The following is a 22986-nucleotide window of genomic DNA, read 5'->3' as shown; positions in this document are numbered from 1 at the left end:
AAAAGAAAAACAAACCTAGGGGCCTGATTTCAAGCTATATTACAAAGCTGTGATCCCCAAGATAACATGGTATTGGCACAAAAACAAACACATAGATTAGTGAAACAGAATAAAAAACCCAGATATGGACCCTCAACTCAATGGTCAGTTAATCTTCAACAAAGCAGGAAAAAATATCCAATGGAGAAAAAACAGTCTCTTCAATAAACAGTGCTGGGAAAATTGGACAGCTATATACAGAAGAATGAAACTTGACCATTTGCTTACACCATACACAAAGATAAACTCTAAATGGATGAAAGACCTCAATGTGAGACAGAGATCCATCAAAGTCCTCGCTAGGAGAATATAGGCAGTAACCTCTTCGACACTGACCACAGCAACTTCTTTCAAGACATGTCTCCAAAGGCAAGGGAAACAAAACTGAAAAGGAACTTTTAAGGCTTCATCAAGATAAAAAGCTTCTGCACAGCAAAAGAAACTGTCAACAACACAGAGGCAACCCACGGAATGGGAGAAGATATTTGCAAATGACACTACAGACAAAAAGCTGATATCGAAGATCTATAAAGAATTTCTCAAAGTCAACACCCAAAAATCAAATAATCAAGTCAAAAATGGGCAGAAGACACGAACAGATACTTCTCCAAAGAAGATATACAAATGGCTAACAGACACATGAAAAAATGTTCACCTTCATTAGCCATCAGGGAAATTCAAATCAAAACCACACTAAGATACCACCTTACAGTAGTCAGAATGGCAAAAATTGACAAGGCAAGAAACAATAAATGTTGGAGAGGTTGTGGAGAAAGGGGAACCCTATTAAACTGTTGGTGGGAATGCAAGGTAGTACAGCCACTTTGGAAAGCAGTGTGGAGGTACCTCAGAAAGTTAAAAATAGAGCTACCCTATGACTAGCAATTATACTACTGGGTGTTTACCCCAAAGATACAGATGTAATGAAAAGAAGGGCCACATGCACCCCAATGTTCATAGCAGCAATGTCCACCACAGCCAAACTGTGGAAAGAGCTGAAATGCCCTTCAACAGATGAATGGATAAAGAAGATGTGGTCCATATATAAAATAGAATATTACTCAGCCATCAGAAAGGATGAATCCCCAACTTTTGCATCAACATGGATGGAACTAGAGGAAATTATACTAAGTGAAATAAGTCAAGCAGAGAAAGTCAATTATCATATAGTTTCACTTATTTCTGGAACATAAGGAACAGCATGGAGGACGTTAGGAAAAGGAAGGGAAAAATGAAGTAGCGGAAATCGGAGGGGGAGATGAACCATAACAGACTATGGACTTCAGGAAACAAACTGAGGATTTTAGAGGGAATGGGGGCAGGGGGATGGGTTAGCCCAGTGATGAGTATTAAGGAGGGCACATATTGCACAGAGCACTGGGTGTTATATGCAAACAATGAATCATGGAACATTACATCAAAACCTAATGATGTACTGTATGGTCACTTACATAATGTAATAAAAATTAAAATTTAAAAAAAAAATAAACCACTCATGAAAATAACAGCAATAACTACCATTTATTATGGTATAATATTATATTATATTATATTTGTATATTATATATTATATATATATACAAATATATTATATTTGTATATTATATTTGTATATGGTATATAGTATTATAACTCCCATTTAATCTGCATAAACCTACTAAAAAGTCCACATAATATAATATGGAAACTGAAGTTTAGTGAGGTTTCAGTTTTATCTCATTTGCCCAAAGCCCCCCCTTTTTTTTTAATCAACTATGGTACTTCTCTCTACACACACAAAACATCTACTAGATTTTTGTCTGATATTCAGGAATAACATGAAAAATATTCTACATACCAAAACCAAAGACAATTTCTAAGAGAGACCTCAGGAATTAATAAGCATACAGAATGAACTAGTGAGGGCGCCTGGATGGCTCAGTGGTTAAGCCACTGCCTTCAGCTCAGGTCATGATCTCAGGGTCCTGAGATCGAGTGCCACATTGGGCTCTCTGCTCAGCAGGGAGCCTGCTTCCCTCTCTCTCTCTGCCTGCTTCTCTGTCTACTTGTGATCTCTCACTGTCAAATAAATAAATAAAATCTTAAAAAAAAAAAAAAAAGGATGAACTAGTGATCTTACCTCAGCATAATGGATAGCCTTTTCTTCCATTTCCTTCCATGCTTTTAACATTTTTTCTGAGGCTAAAAAAAAAGTCTTAATTGATTATCTCAGAAATAGCCATACCTTTAATTAGTGACCTATCTACTTTCTTGCCATATCAACATCAGAAATGACATTATAGGTTGAACTGTCCCCCAAAAAGATATGCTGAAGTCCTAATTCAGAACCTCAGAATGTGAGTTTATTTGGAAACAGGGTCACTACAGATGCAATTAGCTAAATTAAAATGAGGTCATCTTGGAGTAGGGTTGATTAGTCCAGTATGACTAATATCCTTGTAAGAAGAGAAGAGATACAGAGACCCAGACATAAGAAGGGAGAGCTCTACGTTGATAACAGAGGCAGAGATTACTGTGCGACAGCTGTAATCCAAGGAGCCAAGGACTGTTGGCAAACCACGAGAAGCTAGAAGAAACAAGGAAGTATTCTTCCCCATAGCTCTCAAGGGGCTCATGACCCTGCCAAAACCTTGATTTTGGATTTTCAGCCTTTGGAACTGTGAGACAGTAAATTTCTGTGGTTTTAAGCCACCCAATTTATAGTAAGTTGTTATGGCACCCCTAAGAAACCAATATAAATAGTTTTCTCTTAAAAATGAAAAAAAAAAAAAAGTAATACATGAACATGATTTTTTAAAAAAATCAAACACTATAAAAGGATATACAAAGAAAAGTCTCTCTTCCTCCTCTCCACTCTAAGGATCTTACATTAATCTTTTGTTACATAGACACATACCCTTTTCCCTCACAAGTGAAACTATCTCTACATGCTTTTCTTTCTTTGATTTTTTTTTTCCCCAACTTAAAACATCATTGCCATTAAAGACCTAAGTGATCTTTTAATATCGGTACACAGGTCTATGTCATTCTTTTTTAACCCTTGTATAAGATACACAGTTGACAAGTCAGAGGTAATCTGGTGAAAAAATTATAGTGTTTTGTCACTCACCAGAATACCTATTATACACAAATAGAAATAAAACATCAATCATAGAACCAGCTCTAGTGGGTAAACTGATTCACTCAATTGGACACTGCTGATCATTTATTCTGAGATACACATATCTTGCTCAAGACAAGTATATGGACAGGATTTGTTTCCCAAAGAAAGAATATGTTTTATGACAGAAAACAGAAATATTGGTGGTGGCCCCTTCAGCATCTTACATTTCCTTAATACATATGAAGGGAGAAAGCTTAGAGTCAAATATTGAAAAACTAGAGGCTGTGTACTATATTTAAAAAAAAAAAAAAAGGGGGACTCGACAGTAGGTGGTTTTAAAGAAAAACCCCTAGAATTATTTGTGTTATTATTTACAGAAAGATAAGTAGTTTAAAGGGGCGCCTGGGTGGCTCAGGGGGTTAAAGCCTCTGCCTTCGGCTCAGGTCATGACCCCAGGATCCTGGGATCGAGCCCCTTGAATCAGGCTCTCTGCTCAGCGGGGAGCCTGCTTCCCCCTCTCTCTCTCTGCCTGACTCTGCTTACTTGTGATCTCTTTCAAATAAACAAATAAAATCTTTAAAAAAAAAAAAAAAAAAAGATAAGTAGTTTAAGATTTCCCTGGTTAAGGAGTCACCTCAATACAGACTTGGTATCTATTTTTTTTTTTAATATTTATTTATTTATTTATTTGAGAGTGAGAAAGAGAACGCACAGGACGGGGGAGAGGGGATGAAGGAGAGGGAGACAGAGTCTTCAGCAGACTCCATGCTGAGCACGAAGCTCACTGTGAGGCTCAATCTCAGGATCCTGAGATCATAACCTGAGCCAAAACCAAGAGTTGGACACTTAACCAATAATGCCACCCAGGCACCCCAAGACATTTTATCTATTTTAAAAATGAGGCCTGAAAATCAAAAGTTCTTAAATTGCTTTGAATTTTTCTGGAGCTAAACAATTTTAGTCCAACTACAGTCCAACTGCGGGGAAGTAAAGTTGCTAATCTTGAGGCAACCTGTCTCTTGTTCTAACCTGAGTGTAAGTGAAACAATGGGCTATGAGGCAAGAAGGCAACATAGTAGACAGCAGATAGCAACATTTCTTTCAAACATGTTACCCAAACACTTACATATCCCATAAGTCATCTGCTCACTGTATCTTTCCAAGTCAAGCTGAATGCTTTTGTGGAAAAACTCCAATTTAGCTTTCAGTTGCTGAGATGCTGAGATCAAAGTGTTCTTCATTTTTGTCAAGTTAGCATTATACCTAAGAAGACTTAACCTAAACCATAACAGAAAAAAAAAAAAAATCAGTATTTCAGAAACAGTGGACAAAAATTTAATAGCTTAACTTGCTGTAAGTCAAAAGCCTACATTTCTATTATCTATCCGTGAGAATTAGTTAATCTCTAGAATCTAGTCTCTAAAAACTCCCTATGATATTCTAAGATAAAACAATCTTTCAGAACTACCCTCAAGCTATTGCGATTGGATGGTTTCAGACTATTAGTAAGAATTCTTAAAAAGTCTGGTCAGAATATTACAATTACACTTCAGATTAGCCCAATATTTCAGTATTGCATGAATACTGTTTAATGAAAACAAGATTAATTATTGAGCATTAATGCACATGACATTGCTCCTATAAATAACAGAATCCACTTACATTGCTGCTCTTTGTCCCTGAAAGAGCCTGCTGTAGTCTTCTTTTAGCCCAGACACATAGTGTACTGCTTCAGCCCATACTTTACGCAGCTGTATAATTGGAAGCTGTATTTTGCTGTCCCGTACTTTATATAAAAAGATGGGGAAAAAGAGAAGGGAAGTTACTTTTAAAATTTTAGAGTTTATCCATCTTTCTTTCTGATTTCCTGTCCATACAAATATCATTCCTCTATTCTAGAAACTGATGCTAGAAAGAATCAACTGTTACCGTTTCATTCAGTTCAACATACATTTACTGACCTGCAATAGACAAACCCCATTCCAGGTATGAGGGGAAATAAAAATAAATAATCACTACATAATCACAAAGCTTGCAATTATTCCTATATCTTTTTTTTTTTCTTGCATCTAATGGGGAATACTCCCTTTTTTCTCCATTAATCGAAATTCTTTATTTCTTTCAAGTTTTAAATGAAGTCCCGTGTCCTCCACAATCTTTCCATGGTCTTTCCTGCCTCTGAATAATAAATTTCATCTCCTGAACTACCAACCCAACTTCAGGAAAACATACAGGGTAACCAGCAGTTTAGTAAAATATGCCTTCTTCTGGGGCGCCTGGGTGGCTCAGTGGGTTAAGCCTCTGCCTTCAGCTCAGGTCATGATCTCAGGATCCTGGGATGGAGTCCCACATCGGGCTCTCTGCTAGGCAGTGAGCCTGCTTCCTCCTCTCTCTCTACTTGTGATCTCTCTCTGTCAAATAAATAAAATCTTAAAAAAAAAAAAAAAAAAAAGCCTTTGCCTTCAGCTCAGGTCATGATCCCAGGATCCTGGGATAGAGCCCCACTTTGGGCTCTCTGCTCAGCAGGGAGCCTGCTTCCTCCTCTCTCTCTCTGCCTGCCTCTCAGACCACTTGTGATATCTATCTGTCAAATAAATAAATAAAATCTTTTAAAAAAATATGCCTTCTTCTTTGCCAGATATATAAAATTATTTATTGATGGTTATCTCTTGCCCTTAGTAAAGGGAATGCTACTTTCTAAAACCATGGCAGGGGCACTTGGGTGACTCAGTCGGCTGGGTATCTGCCTTTGGCTTAGGTCATGATCTGAGATTCCAAAGACTGAGCTCCCTACTCAGCAGGGAGTCTGCTACTTCCCCTGCCCCTCCCCCTGCTCATGCTCTCTCCCTCTCACTTTCAAATTAATTAATTCATTAATTAAAAAAATAAAACTATGGCAGATATATGTTAAGTACAATGAAATTGCACTTTAACATTCTGAAATTCTCCCAGGCTGAAAGAGATTCATCCTATACTTTAAGGTGGCAATTATAGTCTCCATTATTCTTTTCCAATGAAAACATTCAGAGAAATGATACTACGCTGGATTAATACTGAAAAACCACAATATCTGAAGCAGCCTTAAAAAAATAAAACTATATATCTGAAAAAAATCTTTGCCTCCCCTAATAATTAATAGTCTCAAATAACCTTTCTTCTATTCTTATATACCCATTCTTACTCCTGAGACTTCCTACAACAGACAAAACAAACAAACAAACCAAACGAAATAACCCAAACACTTTAAAGAAAAAGAGTCAGGTGAGGGGAGTCTTTCTCCCACACAAACAAATCACATATTTAAAAAAAATAAAAAGGTCTAAGAAATGATACTCCAGTAGCAAAAAGCACTCCTAGTGTCCAGATTTTGGGTTCTAACACTATTCTCCAATTAAAGGAACCAGGGCTCCTTAGAGAAATGGCTGATCCTAGGACTGGGACAAGAAATACACAAGACAGACATGGAACCTGTTTTGGTGTCAGAAAAAACTGCTTAAAAAAAAGAAATAAAAAAACCCTAATTGATGGCACAAGTGAAAGAGGAGAGAAAGCCAAATGAAATAGCTCCTAGGGACCAAAAATGCAGCAATTTGAAGAACAAAATTAATTAGTCTTGGGTTATAATCCAAAGTATAAGACAAATATCCATGTATCCATATTGATAGAATAAATGACAAATTAATAAATGGGAGAGAAGAGACAAATCTCATATGCAAAAGAATTCCAAATAAATTATGTATTATATCCTTAAAGGAAGGGAAGCATAATTCCTTGGGTTCTACATAGTGACCTCCTTCACAGTATGGAAGGGGTCAGAGGGGAGACTAAACTTTAACGTGGAAAAATCTGAGAGACACTACGTTAGCCAGGTGATCCAAGGTCATCACCAAGAGTCATAAATCACATTCAAAGTATATACTCTTCATAAAATGTGATGAAAATGACACTATTTCTGTGATGTCTCAAAAGCCTAACCCTATTCTAATCATGAGGGGAAAAAAAAAATCAGACAAACTGCAACAGAGGTGTATCCTAAAAAATACTTGACCAGTATTTCTCAAAGCTGTCAAGGTCATCAAAAACAAGGAAAAAAGTCTGAGAAACTGTCATGGCCAAGAAAAGCCCAAGGAGATAAGACCACTAAATGTAATGTGGTATCCTGGGTGAGATCCTGGAACAGAATAAGGACACCAGATAAAAACTAAGGAAAAAATGAAAAAAGTACGGGCCTTTGTTAATAATTATATATTATTGGTTCTTTATGCATAACGAATGTACTATACAATATAAGATGTTAACAACTGGGGAAATGGTATGTGTTGGAAAGGGGAATAACATGAGAACTTTGTACTATCTACTCAAATAACATGAAAACTTTGTACTATTACTCAATTTTCTGTAAATTTAAAGCTATTGTTAAAAAAAACTAATAAAAAGGTAACACGGAGGAAAGATTACATAATTTTAGCCCTATGCCCAATCTTGTTCTCGATTTTATAATATTATGCTTGATTTTAGTTTTGGGTATACAGAAATGTATCATTTCTTCCAAAGAAAAGAATAATTTTCACAGGATAAATGAAATCATTTGAACATTAAGCAGTATTCATATGATAAAACAAAATACTTGAACATGCTTAAGGAACAACTAGAAAGTAGGCTTAATTAATAGTGGAGACTCATTCTTCTATGAGAGCCCTATCCTGTGGAACGTAAGTCTTCTTCCAAATGAGGGATCTAGAAGTGACTTGAAATCTACAATTTCACCTTCCAAACTATATAAATTCATTTTTTACCACACTTATGAACCCAAAGTATGAGATATAGAACAGAAACTATCTTTTGGTGAAAAGACCATTTCTACTAACCATACTGAGTCAAAATTATAGTACTTCAGCTTTAAACCTCGGTCAGTATATAAGCTATACTTACCAATATAATTTACACAGTCAGATAAACTTCTGGAAGCAAATGGTCCTTCATATACAGTCTTACTTTTATCAAACAAATACACCATATAGCTATCACAGCCTCTCTGAAAAAGAAACAATTAAAAAAATCCTTGAAAAGACTAGGTTCTCTAAGTACTTAAACACCACATTTCCTATGAAATTCATTGTGAAATGCAAATGAGTAACATTAATGTTTATTAGCATACATCTTACAAATTTAAGGTCTAGATTACTACTTAGGAAAAATAAATAACTGTAGAATGGGCTAAAGTGAAAAACAATCATAAGACCCAAAAGGACAAAAGCAAAAAGTCTTAACAACATATATCCATACAATGGGAATACTATTTAGTAATCAAAAGGAATGAAGTTCTTATATATGCTAGGACATAAATGAACCTTCAAAACACAATACTAAGTTAAAGAAGTCAGACACAAGAGGCTATAGACTGTATGATTCCACTTATATGAAGTATTTGGAAAAGGCAAATTACTGAGATAGAAAGTAAATTAGTGGATGCCTGAGTGAACAGAATGGAGATTAAGAGTTAGTGGACATCAAGGATCTTATTGATATGGAAATATCTTAAAACAAATTTATAGTAATGGCTGCACAATTAGGCAAATTTACTAAAAGAAAAAAAAAGCATTGAATTGTACACATGAAATGGGTAAATTACACGATATATAAAATTTGCCTCAAAAAGGTAAAACAACAACAACAACAAAAGAGTCATGAGCACAATATTTTACCATCCATCTATCCTCTGGCAGGATCTATGAGACTGCTGGTCTAATTTCAAGGTTCTAGGCTTTAAGTACAAAAGAGGAAAACAAAGAGGGGGGAGAAAACTGGCACCAAAGAGAAAGTCATACAAAGTTTAAAACGTATTTTGTTCACTTTGCAAAGCAATGATAAGAGTAATGAGTAGGATAAAATTAAAATAAGAATTGTAAGGTACATCCCACCCGCCCCCCAAGGAGATTCCAACTATGCATCAAAAAAATGCAGGGCATGCAATCTCTCTATGCTATCAGATTTCTTATACTCTAGGTATATCAGAATTCTCTTACGACTCCATCTAGAACACATTGAGAGGCTGGTTTCCGAGGATCCAGAGAAATTCCCGTCTCTGAAAGAAGCTCTTGAGAACCAGTATTTATTCCAGTTTCACGCTCAATACGAGACTGCAGTGAATGAAGACTTTCATCAGGTGGTAACAAAAAAGAAATTATCTTTGCAGAAGTCATATTTAGGATGTGTACTATCTGTATAAATGAGAAAAAATGATTTATTTTTAAAAATTTTTACTTATTTGACAGACAGAGATCACAAGTATGCAGAGAGGCAGGTAGAGAGAGAGGAGGAAGCAGGCTCCCCACCAAGCAGAGAGCCCAATGTGGGGCTCGATCCCAAGACCCTGGGATCGACCTGAGCCGAAGGCAGAGGCTTTAACTCACTGAGCTACCCAGGCACCCAAAAAAATGATTACTGATCATTTATTACATAAAATATTCACTGCTAGATATTAAAGGAATATGAGCAAAAGACATTATCTCTATACTAAACAAGGTTCTATCATTTTCTAAAGTGAGATCTCCTTCCATAATATGAAATTACATACTGAAAACTGAACAGTAGAGTTTACTTTCCTATAGCAGATGTTAGATCCAAAGAATAAAGTTTCAAAATTATAGGGATGTACAAAATCCAGAAACAAAAACCCCAATTCTAAAAGTCAACACTTAGGGGTGCCTAGGTGGCTCAGTCAGTTAATCATCCAACTTTTGATTTCAGCTCAGGTCATGATCATCAGGGTTGTGAGATCAAGCCCCATGTTGGGTTACACGCTAAGCATGGAGCCTGCTTGGGATTCTCTCTCCCTCTTTAAAAAAATTAATTAATTACTTTTTAAAAATTAAAAAAATTAAAAATAAAAAGGCAACCCTTATTTATTCTCAGAAACTTACTGTAGACCTGGAAGGAAATATTCCCATTTATGAAGTCCCTAATAAATGCCAACCACAGAGTTAAGTGTTTTCATATAACATCCTGTTAATTAGATCTTCTAAGCTCCATTTTGGCAGAGAGAAACCAGAACCCTGAGAAGTCTTTTGAAAACAACATGATTTTAAATCCTCTTCCTTCTACTGTTCTTAGATAAGTCATACAAAGTTAATACCTATGTTTCTCCAGTGCGTTACGCTGACTAGTATATGCAAATGATTAAAATTACTTTTTCTTTAAATTCAATTAACATACAGTATATTATTAGATTAAAATTATTTCTGCTAGAAATGCTTATTACCAAGGTAAAACATTAACTTTCCTTTTATAATGATTTTCATGTTTGAAAAAGGTGAGAGGAAGAGGAGGGTCTTCTCAAAGTTGAAATGGATTTACAAAACAAGTATCCCAACTGAGACCTTCCACTCCTTCCCATTCTAAGCAGATCTTATAATACAACAACTACCGCTAATGGCAACAGCAGAAACATAGGATGAATATTCTAAGGTGGATATATACTTTTACACATGGTTTATGTCAAACTAGGTAAGTAATCATAGAATCCCACAACCAAAGCTGAACCATAAGAGAGCAAAAGAAAGAGAGAAGAAATACAACTTACATTTATCCTTTTGTCCCTCAAGTATTTAATAAGTGACTACTGTGGTAAATATTATTAAGTGCATTGTGATGGTAGCAGATATGCAAATTGAGTAACTTATGATCCTTGCCCTCCACAGGATAATGGCCAAATAGAAGATATTAAACATGAAGAGAACTAAAATACAAGGCAAAATACTATATGTACTATAATATTATTAAGTATTGTGCAGATTCCAAAGGAGTTTACTTCATGGAAGGAAAGGGACACTTTATACGAGCTAAACTTAGGAAAAGGAAGATTAGAGCAAGGAAAGATTGAAAGAAGAAAGGTTCTAGGTAGAAAACAAGGTAGGCAGAGGCAGAGAGGTAGAAATGGATAAAAATAATCAAAGATTATAAATAATCCAGAGGCACCTGGGTGTCTCAGTCAGTTGAGCACCCATCTCTTGATTCTGGCTCAGGTCATGATCTCAGGGTCCTGAGATGAGAGCCGCGTTGGGGCTCCACGCTCAGCAGGGAATCTGCTGGAAATTCTCTCTCTCTGCCCCTCCCCCCACTCACTCTCTCAAATAAATACATCTTTTTAAAAATAAGTATAAATAAGTATAAATAATCCAAAAAAAAAGTATAAAAAAATAAGTATAAATAATCCAAATGATGCCCCCTTAGGGTATAACAGGAGATAAGGCTGCAAGTAGCAGATGAAAGGAGACCAAGACAAATACTGAATACTAAATGTAAGGGTTTGGACTTTATTCGATAAGCAAAGAGAAACGATGGAAGAAGTCTTTTTAAATTGAGAACTTGACTAGCTCAGAATTGTTAAAACATTCAAAAGATAAATCTGGATATGCAACTGGATGAGAAGGAACAGTCAGACAAGCCATGCCACCTAGGTAGCTGGAAAGATGACAGTGGCAAAAAGCACAGGAAAAGCTATAGGAGATTTAATGGAGCAAAGGTGTTCAGTTTTTAATAAATTAAGTTTTGGGTGTCAGCGAGACCACCAAGTATAGTTATTTAGCAGTTACAAACACTCTGTAGAAAAATCACAACTGAGGAAATAAATTTGGAAGTTGTCCATATTCAGTTTATAGGTAAAGTTCTACAACTAAAGAGATGACAAAGGAAAGGAAGAAAAAGTAATATCGTAAAAGAGAAAACCAAGGAGAGACACTTAGGATACACTTATACTTAGGAGCATGAAAGGGGAGGCAAAGAAGGAATAATCAAATACTTCTGTTTTACCATTATCTTTAGTGGAAAGTTCAGTATACTTTTTTCAACTTTCCTATTTAAAGTTTTTCATAATACACAGTTGGAAAATCATGCAATCTTTTTAAAAAGAAAGAAGTATTCTAGTAACTGTTTTGTTGATTTCCTTTTTATTTTTATTTATTTTTTTTTTTTTTTTATTTTTTTTAAAGATTTTATTTATTTATTTGACAGAGAGAGATCACAAGTAGACAGAGAGGCAGGCAGAGAGAGAGAGAGAGGGAAGCAGGCCCCCGGCTGAGCAGAGAGCCCGATGCGGGACTCGATCCCAGGACCCTGAGATCATGACCTGAGCCGAAGGCAGCGGCTTAACCCACTGAGCCACCCAGGCGCCCCTTGATTTCCTTTTTAAATGAAAATCAAACAGACATCATTCCTTCTTTGAACAATATAATAAGCACCTTAGAAAATGTCCTACAATGCAAACTGTTTTGCAGTTCATGTTCCTGTATTACTGGTATTCCCCTGTCTGTAAGTCATTCTCCCTGCGCATTCCCCTGATTAATTCTTACTCATCTTTCAAAATCCAGTTCTATTATCATGTCTCAGAAGCATCTCCCCATTACTATGAATAGTATCCTATACATACCTTATCCTGCACAATCTCACAATTTTGAGTCTTTAAAGAAGATATTACTGTACCTGAGCTGAAGACAGATAGATAGATAGATAGATAGATAAAGTAAGTATTTGCCCCAGTTTCACAGACAGGTAAATGGTGGTTCTGCAAACTGAAGTCTATAGACCACAAAACATATAGGGAGGACTCTTTCCCTGTGTTCAATAATAAGCACATGTTCACATACACCTCAGAGTGGAAATGATGCTACAATCACATGACAAGTCTGAAAAAAATCTGGGATAAAAGACAAAAATTTTCAGGAGCACCAAAGAACTAAAAGATGTCACCAAGTGCTGCTGGGCTAAAACACTAAGGAATAATTTATTCCTTGGCACAACAGAAGAAAACCAAATCAAGAAGCCAGATAATTTTTCAGCATTAGCCAAGAATGACATCAACGTGGCCCCAAGTTCCTATTTAATAAGTCATGCCAATATTATAGTAAAACCTTACATGATTATAACTTCTCATTTCAATTTTTTTTTCTGGAAAATAAAATTTAGCCCCACCCCCAACTATCCTCCTCCTGCCTCCAAGATGGCCTTGGATGCTCACCACTGAGCCCTCACCACAGATTCTTCCAACTTTAGAAACCCTTATCTACTACTACCAAATCAATAACTATAGAAAGACTGCAAATGAGGGTTGTTTTCGGGTATAGAGCATACACAGAGCCTCTCATTCATACCAATGAATATTTACTGAGAACCTGATACATAGCTTTTGTACAGAACACAGGGGTAGGGATAGCATGATGGTAGGGTGAGTGACTGTTAATAAAAGTAGTAAGAATAATCCCAGCATTAAAGAAGATAACCTATATGGAGAGGCATGAGTGGAAGATGAGAAACAATTAGAAAATACAGTAAATATGATTTAAATGACAAAATATGTGACAGAGACCATTCAGAGAAAAGGAGAGTTGAATCTGTGCCAGTGTAGCTGAGAAGATACACAGAGACAGAGATCATTCTGGGCAGGAGAGCGTGTCAAAGCACAAAAATGGATAATGTGCTTGATGGCATAAGGAGCAGTGACAAGCTGGACCTAGCAAAGTAAAAGGTAAGAGAAGCATGGCCACGGCAAGCACTTGGTTGGGGAGGACCTGCATGAAGAAAGCTCCAAAAGGCAGGCAGATCAGTTTAGACTTGACTTGATAGGCAAGAAGAACTCTGTTGGTTTCTTGGACAGGAGAATAAAAAGCATTTTCAGAAGAAAAGGGTAGTTCTTGCTGCATGAACTGTAAGACAGAGAGGAAGTACAGAGGCATAAAAGTCAAGCAGGAAACTTCCTCACCAAACCAAATACAGTGTGACTGCACCCAAATGAATGAGGTCTAATGGCACCAACAGAAGGAAGAGGAAAATCCAAAAGATGTTTCATAAAAGCAATCAACAAAGACCACTTAGAAATAAAACTGAGAAGGCTTACTAAAGAAGTAAAAACATATCAGCTCTAAAACTGTAATTTTCTTTTCAAATAAGCATCAGAAAAGATTATTAAAATGTTTATGCTCGTCTTCCAAGTAAATTTGTTAACTTCAATGCAAGTCTTATGAAGTAGACCACATTCAAACTAACCTTCAAACTCAGAATGTGATCCATTAATACAAAACATCTTGGCTGCTTCAAAGTAAGGTCAACAGGTCCTCCTCTTTGATGAGGATCCCAATTCAGCATCAACTGAAGCCAGTTTTCCATGGGTTCTACTATTAAACTAGAGAGCATACAAAAATAGGGTGAAAAATCATTATGTCCCAGTTTCCCTTTAGTATTGTGAAAAAAGGTAATTTGATAAGTTGTCCTGTCCTTTCTCATTACCCACCTGTATCCTTTTGTATCTTACTTTCAAGTAATTCACGAAATGACAGGGAACAAATTTTTTTCCATAAAAAAACAACCCAAAACCTACACATGTAAGTACTTGAAACTTCAACAGGTAAGTCCATTCCTTTCTCCAAGGAACCCATTTACTTCAGTATCCCAAGAATCTTCTTATAGCCGGAGTTCTCATTTCTACTAGACCTGTGCTGTCCAAAATGGTAGCCTCTAGTCACAAGTGGTTATTTGCATTTACACTTACATTAATTAAAATTAAATAAAATTTAAAATTGAGTTCTTCTGTCACACTACAACCTTTCAAGTGCTCAACAGTCTAATGGGGCCATCACAGATATAAAACTTTTTCATTATCACAGAAAGTTTTACTGCACAGTACTACTTCAAACAGACAACAATTCTACTGTTTTTTTTAATAACCCTAAAGAAACTAAGGTGAACTTCCTCAACTAAAACATACTTACCTACAAAGGCTATTTGGTTGAGGTAAATGACTACTAAACCGAACTTCTCCTGTCATCTCTTCACATGCAAATATACACTTTGGATCCTTCTTCTTAATCTTCTCATGCCTATAAAACAAGTTACCTCAATTGACAACTGATTCTCACACTCTATAATTTTTTGACATTTATTTTTATTCAATTATTTGTTTAAAAGGCAATTATGCCATATGAGGGGAGTGGAAGGAAAAAGAGCAGGTTAACTGAAAATTTCTATTCCCATCAAACATACCAAAGTTCTCTTCCATTTCTTACCAGGTAAATGGCTGTAGATGATGCAAAAAAGGCCTATATCCAGCAATACATTCAAAGACCATGGTCCCAAAGCTCCAATAATCAACAGTAGCTGAGTAAGGCTTATTCTCAAAGAGTTCTGGGGCCTTAAAAAGAGAAACAAAAATGCTTTAAACGTCAACACTGTAAGAGAAAAGCTACTTTATTTTTGAACTACTATATTTGACCTTCAGAAATAAGAACATGAATCCCATACACTTGAATTCAAAGAAACAATCCATGTCTCACCAGATATTGCAGTGTTCCCACAAAAGATGTACACAGACTTCCTTGATCAACATCTTTGGCATATCCCAGATCAATTATTTTATGCATAATCTGCAATACAATAAGTATTAAATGATTGAGAACTCTGGAAGGGAGAGCCAACAATGTCCTTATTAAGGCTCTGGAGAGGGAGGTGGGGAAGAGCTTGGGCTCTGGAATACCACAAACGTATTTCAAGCCTGAGCTCCACTGCTTATGTGACCTTGATCAAGATACTTCTCTGTTTCCTAAATGATGGTATCACCAACAATCCTTACTTCACAGAATTATTTTTAGGATCAATGAAATAACGAAACAAAAGAATCTAACACAGCACCTGATACATGATAAAAAATGCTTAAAAATTAAGTATAGGCTATTAATTTTTATTTTGGTATATTCAGAATAAGCTTGATCCATTAAACCAGAAGGGAAAGGTAAAGATGATTCCAAACTTGAAAAAGCATCATACCACTGAGTGAGTCTAACTCCAAGAATATCCTGAAGTCTTTGGATACAAAAAACAAAACAAAACAAAAAAACCAGCAACAGTTGCTGCCAATCGTACATGAAAGGCTCCTATGGGAAGAGGCACCATCAAGGTTTCATCACCTTCAACTGACCACCACCATCACCAACTAAAGACCACACAATCCAATTCAAAATTCAGACTCTTGGTTTTACATCTTTATTGGAGTGGAACCTGAGTGCTAGTCACAAGAAAACTGTTTAAATTATTGTGATAAATACAAGTATTCCAGGAATCAATGCATAATCTCTGGTTCTCCTCAAGATGACTCATTTAAGAATCTGAGAAATCAAGATTTTGAATTTTACTTAAATATAGAACTTAGGACTTTTGGGGAGGAGGATGAGTCTGTTCTTTCTTAAATAAGAAACATAGTTAAATAAACATACTTAACTAAATCCAGGATGTGCATTGGATGTGCTTTGTAAGGGATTAACAAACTATTTTTACTCACTGCCTATTATCTCTACTAGATACTATATTAGAAAACAGAAGTGAGCAAGATAGGCACAGTTCCTTCTCTAATGGAACCACTGTGTTAGCAGAGGAGACAAACATCTAAACACAAAACCACAGTTCAGTGTAATGAGGGCTGGGATAGAAAAAGTGTAAAATGCTATGGAACGACAACAGACTTCAAAGACTACACCAGGGAGACTGTATTCAATTGGCATGTAACATTTCTTCAGGTTTCACCTACCTTTCCACCAACATCCTGAAGAACTATGTTTTCGGGTTTTAGATCACGATGTATAATTTTGTTTTCATGCAAATATCGGATCCCAGACCCTAAATAAAGTTTAAAATGTATTTTGAGGTAACAGAAATTTATTAAAAATAAATCCATCTCACATTTTATACAGATCTACTCTGACAGTCGAACTTGTTTTCTAAATTTTGTTTATTTAAGCAATCTCTACACCCAACATGGGGTTTGAACTCACAACCCTGAAATCAAGCACTGCATGCTCCTCTGACTGAGCCAGCTAGGCACCCCTCTGATGCTCATATTTATAAGGACCATCATAACTATATGATTAATAATATTATACCAGTTAAGATTCTCACCACAGAAAATCCAATTAACATTAAAAAAAAAATACTGCAGAATTATATAAATCCCCCTAGTTTTCCCTCCCACCTAAATCATCTTCTTCAACTAGACTTGACCTCCACAACCTAGGAATAGAAGCAAAATCAAAATATATAGGGAAACATATTCTTGGCTTCTGACCTTCTTCCAAGGACCTAAGTGCACGTAATTTTAGGGATTTTTCAGGAATAATTATTATTAAAAAGAGATTTCATCCTAAGAGTTGACTTGAGGACCAATAACCATGAGATGCAATGCCACTGGTAAATAAAATTACTATGTTAGGCAGAGAGGGATGGAGGGAGAGTAAAATTGAGTAAGGTCATTTCACACCATTTTTTGTCAGCAACTGGAACATCTACTAGTCAAAAGTGGACTCCTAGCAATAAAAAACAAAAAATAACAAAATATCCTAGTTTTAGCATCAACAGCAACAGTTAAATTTTTCTGATAATTTCTTACAGATGGTAGCAGTGCATGCTTTGTATAGTACATCAAAAATTCTCCTTAATGTCCAAGTAGCATATAGATCCTTTTATAAACCAAAGGGGCATTAAATTATGAAAGTATTTTCAAATTGATTACATACCTATATCACTCAGTAAAGAAAGTATCTGGCTTTCTTTAAGTCCACAGCAATTTTCTGGTTTGTTGAGTAACTGAAGAAAAAAAAAAAAGAAGTCTAAAAATGTATACTGCCAATACTGCTGGGCAGTAGTAGCAATACATTAATCACTATACACTAACAGAATATTCAAATAAGAAAACAAGTCACAATTAAGAAAATGTAAGAAGGGAAAAATTACTAAAACCGTACTGAGGACAATTAATTTCATGACAAGACTTATACAAGTAAAGATAAAGGGGGAAAGTATGTGAAATTGAAAAAGGTTGAAAAAAAACCTCACATGTTTAATAACAGTCATATGGCAGATTTAAAATGAGATGAGAAAGATTTAAAATAGAAAAAAAAAACTTTTTTTTTTTTTTAACACAACTTCTTTAGAAACACCTTAGATATTGATATTTTGGTCTAACACAATCAATCCACTCCCACCCTGCAAACACCACCACCTACAAAAAAATGCATGTTCTCAGTCAGGCATTAGCAGATGTTCCCAGTAAAGAACTATACAGTAAATATCTTGGGCTTTGCAGGCCACAGGTCTCTGTCACAATTACTCAACTCTGGTGTTGTAGTAAAAAAGAAACCACAAAAGCAGGTAACAGGCCATAGTTTACTGACTATTAGTCTAGATTATCATATTAAATAGGATTTAAGCATTGCTAAGGTTAGTGATTTACTATCTCATCATCTCAAAACATCCACACTACCTTCCGGAGATCTCCTCCAGAACAGTATTCCATTGCTAGAAGAGGCACATCATTAATTAAAAAATTCAATTCCTCAGGTACATCACAGGCCTTTACAACATTGGCGTGATTCAACCTAACAAGAAGGGGAAAACATAATCAAAATTTTTTTTTCCAGTGAAAAGAGACTGGGTTTGAGATGGTAGTTAACCGGGGGGCAGTGGAAGAAAGGCTGGCATTATTTATAATATTCTAATTTCTTATTTGTATAATGAAGAATTAATAATTTTCAAAATAAAATAAGATGGGGAACCTGGGAGGCTTGATCAGCTAAGCCTCCGACTCTTGATTTTGGCTTAGGTCATGATCTCAGGGTCGTAGGATCAAGCCCCACGTCAGGCTCAGCAGAGAGTCTGCTTGGGATTCTCTCTCCCTCTCCCTCAGCCTACCCCCTCTAAAATAAATAAATAAATCTTTAAAAATAAATAAAATACAGAAAAAAAAAATTCTACCACAGTCACCACTATTACATTTCTATGTGCCAAACAGTACCCACTTTACATACTTTAACTCATTTACTTGTCACAATAATCCTACTATAGGTAGACTTATTAATAGTCTCATCACACAGGAGAAAACAGAAGCACAAATTGGTTAAATAATATAGGATCACACAGCAAGGAGGTGGCCAAGTAAGGATTCAAGTCTGGCAGTCTGGCTCCAAAGTCTTTATCATATTGGTTCTCCCACAATTACTTATGTTACCCATAGGTAATATATTAAAATTTTGGCATATTTCCTTCTAGCTTCAATCTGTACATAAACACATTTTTAAATAAATGTTAAATCTCACTATATGTTGTTTTCGAACATCTTTTTTTTTTAACTTAACAATATATCATCCCAGCCATCATCATCATCATCATCATCATCATCAATGCAATGGATCTCAAAACTAGAATAGATTACAAGGTCCTAGAGACCTAAGAAAACAGATTCTCCATGTGCAGGGCTAAGAATTGTTACTGTTAACAAGGTTTCCTGGTGATTCTGCCACATAGCCAAGTCTGAGTACTTTAATAGTGAACTAAGCAAAGACACTGGAGTCAGAAAGTACTTATTTCAAATCCAGATTCTATTAGCTATCAGTTATATAACTCGATGAGCTTCAACTTCCGAATTTTTTTTTTTTAAAAACCCTTCTCTGGGGCGCCTGGGTGGCTCAGCGGGTTAAAGCCTCTGCCTTTGGCTCAGGTCATGATCCCAGGGTCCTGGGATCGAGCCCCACATCGGTCTCTCCGCTCGGCAGGGAGCCTGCTTCCTCCTCTCTCTCTCTGGCTGTCTCTCTGCCTACTTGTGATCTCTGTCTGTCAAATAAATAAATAAAATCTTTAAAACATAAAATAAAATAAAAATAAAAATAAATAAAAATAAAAATAAAAACCCTTCTCTTCTTTTTATTTATTTATTTATTTGACAGACAGAGATCACAAGTAGGCAGAGAGAGAGGAGGAAGCAGGCTCCCCACAGAGCAGAGAGCCCGATGTGGGGCTTGATCCCACGACCCTGGGATCATGACCTGAGCCGAAGGCAGAGGCTTTAACCCACTGAGCCACCCAGGTGCCCCTCAACTTCCTCATCTTAAAACAGGGATAACACCTAAAAATAGGGTTGCTGTGACGAGTAGAATTATTTGTAAACCATTTAGCACACTACCTGTGCAGATTTTAAAATATGCCCACTTATCCCTTTAAGAGCTTAATTTTTCTCCTCCCCTTGAGTGTAGGCTATACCTAGTGACTCATTTCTAACAAACAGAATGTGGTAGAAAAGATATTACTTCCAAGGAAAGATCATAAAAGATACGTGAGCTTTCACTTTGTTCTTTCTCCTCAGATCACTCACTTTGGGGAAAGCTAGGTGCCATGTCATGAAAATATTCAAGCTTCCCTATGCAGAGGCCCATATGATGAGCAACTGATACCTCTAGCCAACAGCCATATAAATGAGCTTGGAAGTGGATACTGCAACTCCACTCAACATTTTACGATGTTTCAGGAGGGATCTCCTGAGTTAGAGTCACTAAGCTAAGTCACTCCCAAATTCCTAAACCACAGAAACTGTGAGATACTAAATGTTTGTTGGGATTTCTTTTTTAAATTTATTTAAGTAATCTCTACACCCAATGTGGAGCTTGAACTGATGACCCTGAGATCAAGAGTCACATGCTCTTCCAACTAAGCCAGCCAAGTGCCCCCAAATGGTTGGTGTTTTAAGCCACTACATTTTGGGGTAATTTTGTATGAAGCAAAAGATGCACTATTCAACAAAAGTAGGTAAGAGTAAAGAAATGAGAGTAGTGATCATATTTAATGAGAAAGTATAGTGGATAAACATTGTCCAATATCCAGAAGAAAAAGATTCTGCCCACAGAGAATGGAGTCTGATAATTCCTAGCTGACTTTTTTTTTTTTTTCTTTAAGATTTATTCGAGAGAAAAAGTGAGCACGAGCTGACTCCGACTGAGCAGGGAATCTAACCCAAGGCTCCATCCCAGGACCCTGAGATCATGACCTGTGCCAAAGGCAGCTACTGCTCAAATGAGCCACCCAAGCGCCCCCTCAGCTGATTTTTAAAACTAAACCTACTTAATCATAATGTGATACTATTATTTGAAATAGGACATATATATTTGATGAGGAAAAAAGACACATTCTCCAAAAGATCCTGAGAAGAACAGATTCTTATCCTCCTTCCCTATGATGACATCTTCCTAGGCTGCAGAGCTCGGGAAATACAAGTCACCAAATACACTTACTTCTTCATGATCTGGATTTCATGGCACCACCGTTCTCTGTTTTTGGTACTTAGCTCTAGGCGACATGACTTAATTGCTATTTTGACATCAAGTTCCTGTCAAAATAGAGAATCAACAGAGAAAAATATATTAATTAGGTTCTTGTGTAGATTTACTTGCTATCAAAGAAATGCTAACCTGGGAAAACAAAATTCTTTAGCTTTACTAATTAAACAGATTTATCTATAGCTTTCTTAAGTCAATGCCTTTTTAGGTAAACCATGAGACAATTAAAGCAATGCTTCAAAACTAACCTTCACCCCGGCCTCCATAAAATGAAAAACCCATAGTGAACGTCATATACAATGGGGAAAAACTGAGAACTTTTCCCCAAGGTCAGGAACAAGACAAAAATGTCCATGCTCACCACTTTTATTCAACATAGTACTGGAAGTCCTAGCCACAGCAATCAGACCACAAAAAGAAATAAAAAGCATCCAAATTAGTAAGGAAGAAGTAAAATTTTCACTATTTGCAGATGACATACTATACACAGAAAACCGTAAGTAAAGATTCCACAAAAGAGGACCTTGAATAGCCAAAGCAATCTTGAAAAAGGAAAAATAAAACTGGAGATATCACAATTCCAGGCTTAAAATTGTTTTCAAAGCTGTAGTAATCAAAAACAGTATGGTAACACAAAAATAGACAAAGAGATCAACAGAACAGAACTGAGAGCCCAGAAATAAACCCACCATTATGTGCTCAATTAATCATGACAAAGGAGGCAAGAATATGCAATGGGAAAAAGATAGTCTCTTCAACAAATGGCGCTGGAAAACTGGACCACTACATGCAAAAGAGTAAAACTGGACCACTTTCTTACACTATACACAAAGATACACTCAAAATGAATTAAAAACAGGGGAGCCAGGGTGCCTCAGTCAGTTAAGCATATGGTTCTTAAATTTGCGTCATGGCCTTGATCTCAGGGTTGTAAGACTGAGCCCTGTGTTGGGCTCCAGGGTGGACACGAAGCCTGTTTAAGATTCTCTTTCTCCCTCTCCCTCTGTCTTCCCGCCATCCCTCCCCTTGCTCGCACATGTGTACACTCTAAATAAATAAATAAATAAACAAATAAATAAAAGATTCAAGACATAAATATGAGACCTGAAACCATAAAAATCCTAGAAAAGAACACAGGGGTTAATTTCTCTGACATCAGCCATAGGAGCATTTTTCTAGATATGTCTTCTAAGGAAAGGGAAATAAAGGCAAAAATACACTATTGGGACTATATCAAATAAAAAGCTTCCACACAGCAAAGGAAACAATCAACCAAAGTAAAAGGCAACCACTGAATGGGAGAAGATATTTGCAAATGACATATCTGGTAAGGGATAGTATCCAAAATATGTAAAAACTGATATAACTCAACACCCAAAAAACAAATCAGCCAACTAAAAATGGGCAGAAGACAGGAATAGACAGTTCCCCAAAGAAGATAAACAGCCAACAGATACATGAAAAGATGCTCAACATCACTCATCATCAGGGTAAGGCAAGTCAAAACTACAATGACCTATCATCTCATACCTGTCAGAATGGCTAAAATAAAAAATACAAGAAACAACAAGTGTTGGTGAGGATGTGGAGAAAAAACCTCATGCACTGTCGATGGGAATACAAACTGGTGCAGCCACTGTGGAAAACAGTATAGAGGTACCTTGGAAAGTTAAAAATACAACTACCCTATGATGGTAATTGTAC

General features: G+C 36.3%; 1 protein-coding gene across 3 annotated transcripts in view; it reads right to left on the bottom strand.

The window, feature by feature from the left end:
• CHUK (component of inhibitor of nuclear factor kappa B kinase complex) overlaps window positions 1-22986 on the bottom strand; it is a 43892-nt gene that overhangs the window by 15880 nt on the left and 5026 nt on the right. For all 3 annotated transcript variants that reach the window (XM_032882366.1, XM_032882368.1, XM_032882372.1), the window contains exons 2-14: window positions 21238-21332; window positions 18441-18555; window positions 17695-17764; window positions 16713-16801; window positions 15466-15555; window positions 15199-15323; window positions 14905-15012; window positions 14183-14318; window positions 9169-9363; window positions 8075-8177; window positions 4805-4928; window positions 4269-4420; window positions 2159-2220 (exon numbers count right to left, since the gene is read on the bottom strand). In XM_032882366.1, coding sequence (XP_032738257.1) covers window positions 2159-2220; window positions 4269-4420; window positions 4805-4928; window positions 8075-8177; window positions 9169-9363; window positions 14183-14318; window positions 14905-15012; window positions 15199-15323; window positions 15466-15555; window positions 16713-16801; window positions 17695-17764; window positions 18441-18555; window positions 21238-21332 — 1464 coding nt within the window. The remainder of the gene's footprint in view (window positions 1-2158; window positions 2221-4268; window positions 4421-4804; window positions 4929-8074; window positions 8178-9168; window positions 9364-14182; window positions 14319-14904; window positions 15013-15198; window positions 15324-15465; window positions 15556-16712; window positions 16802-17694; window positions 17765-18440; window positions 18556-21237; window positions 21333-22986) is intronic.

The sequence above is a fragment of the Lontra canadensis genome, unplaced genomic scaffold (genome assembly GCF_010015895.1).
Source record: "Lontra canadensis isolate GAN:19392208 unplaced genomic scaffold, GSC_riverotter_1.0 scaffold3, whole genome shotgun sequence".
NCBI classification, from domain to species: Eukaryota; Metazoa; Chordata; class Mammalia; order Carnivora; family Mustelidae; genus Lontra; species Lontra canadensis.
The sequence above is the reverse complement of the archived record's forward strand: the minus strand, read 5'-3'. Positions and strand labels throughout refer to the sequence as shown.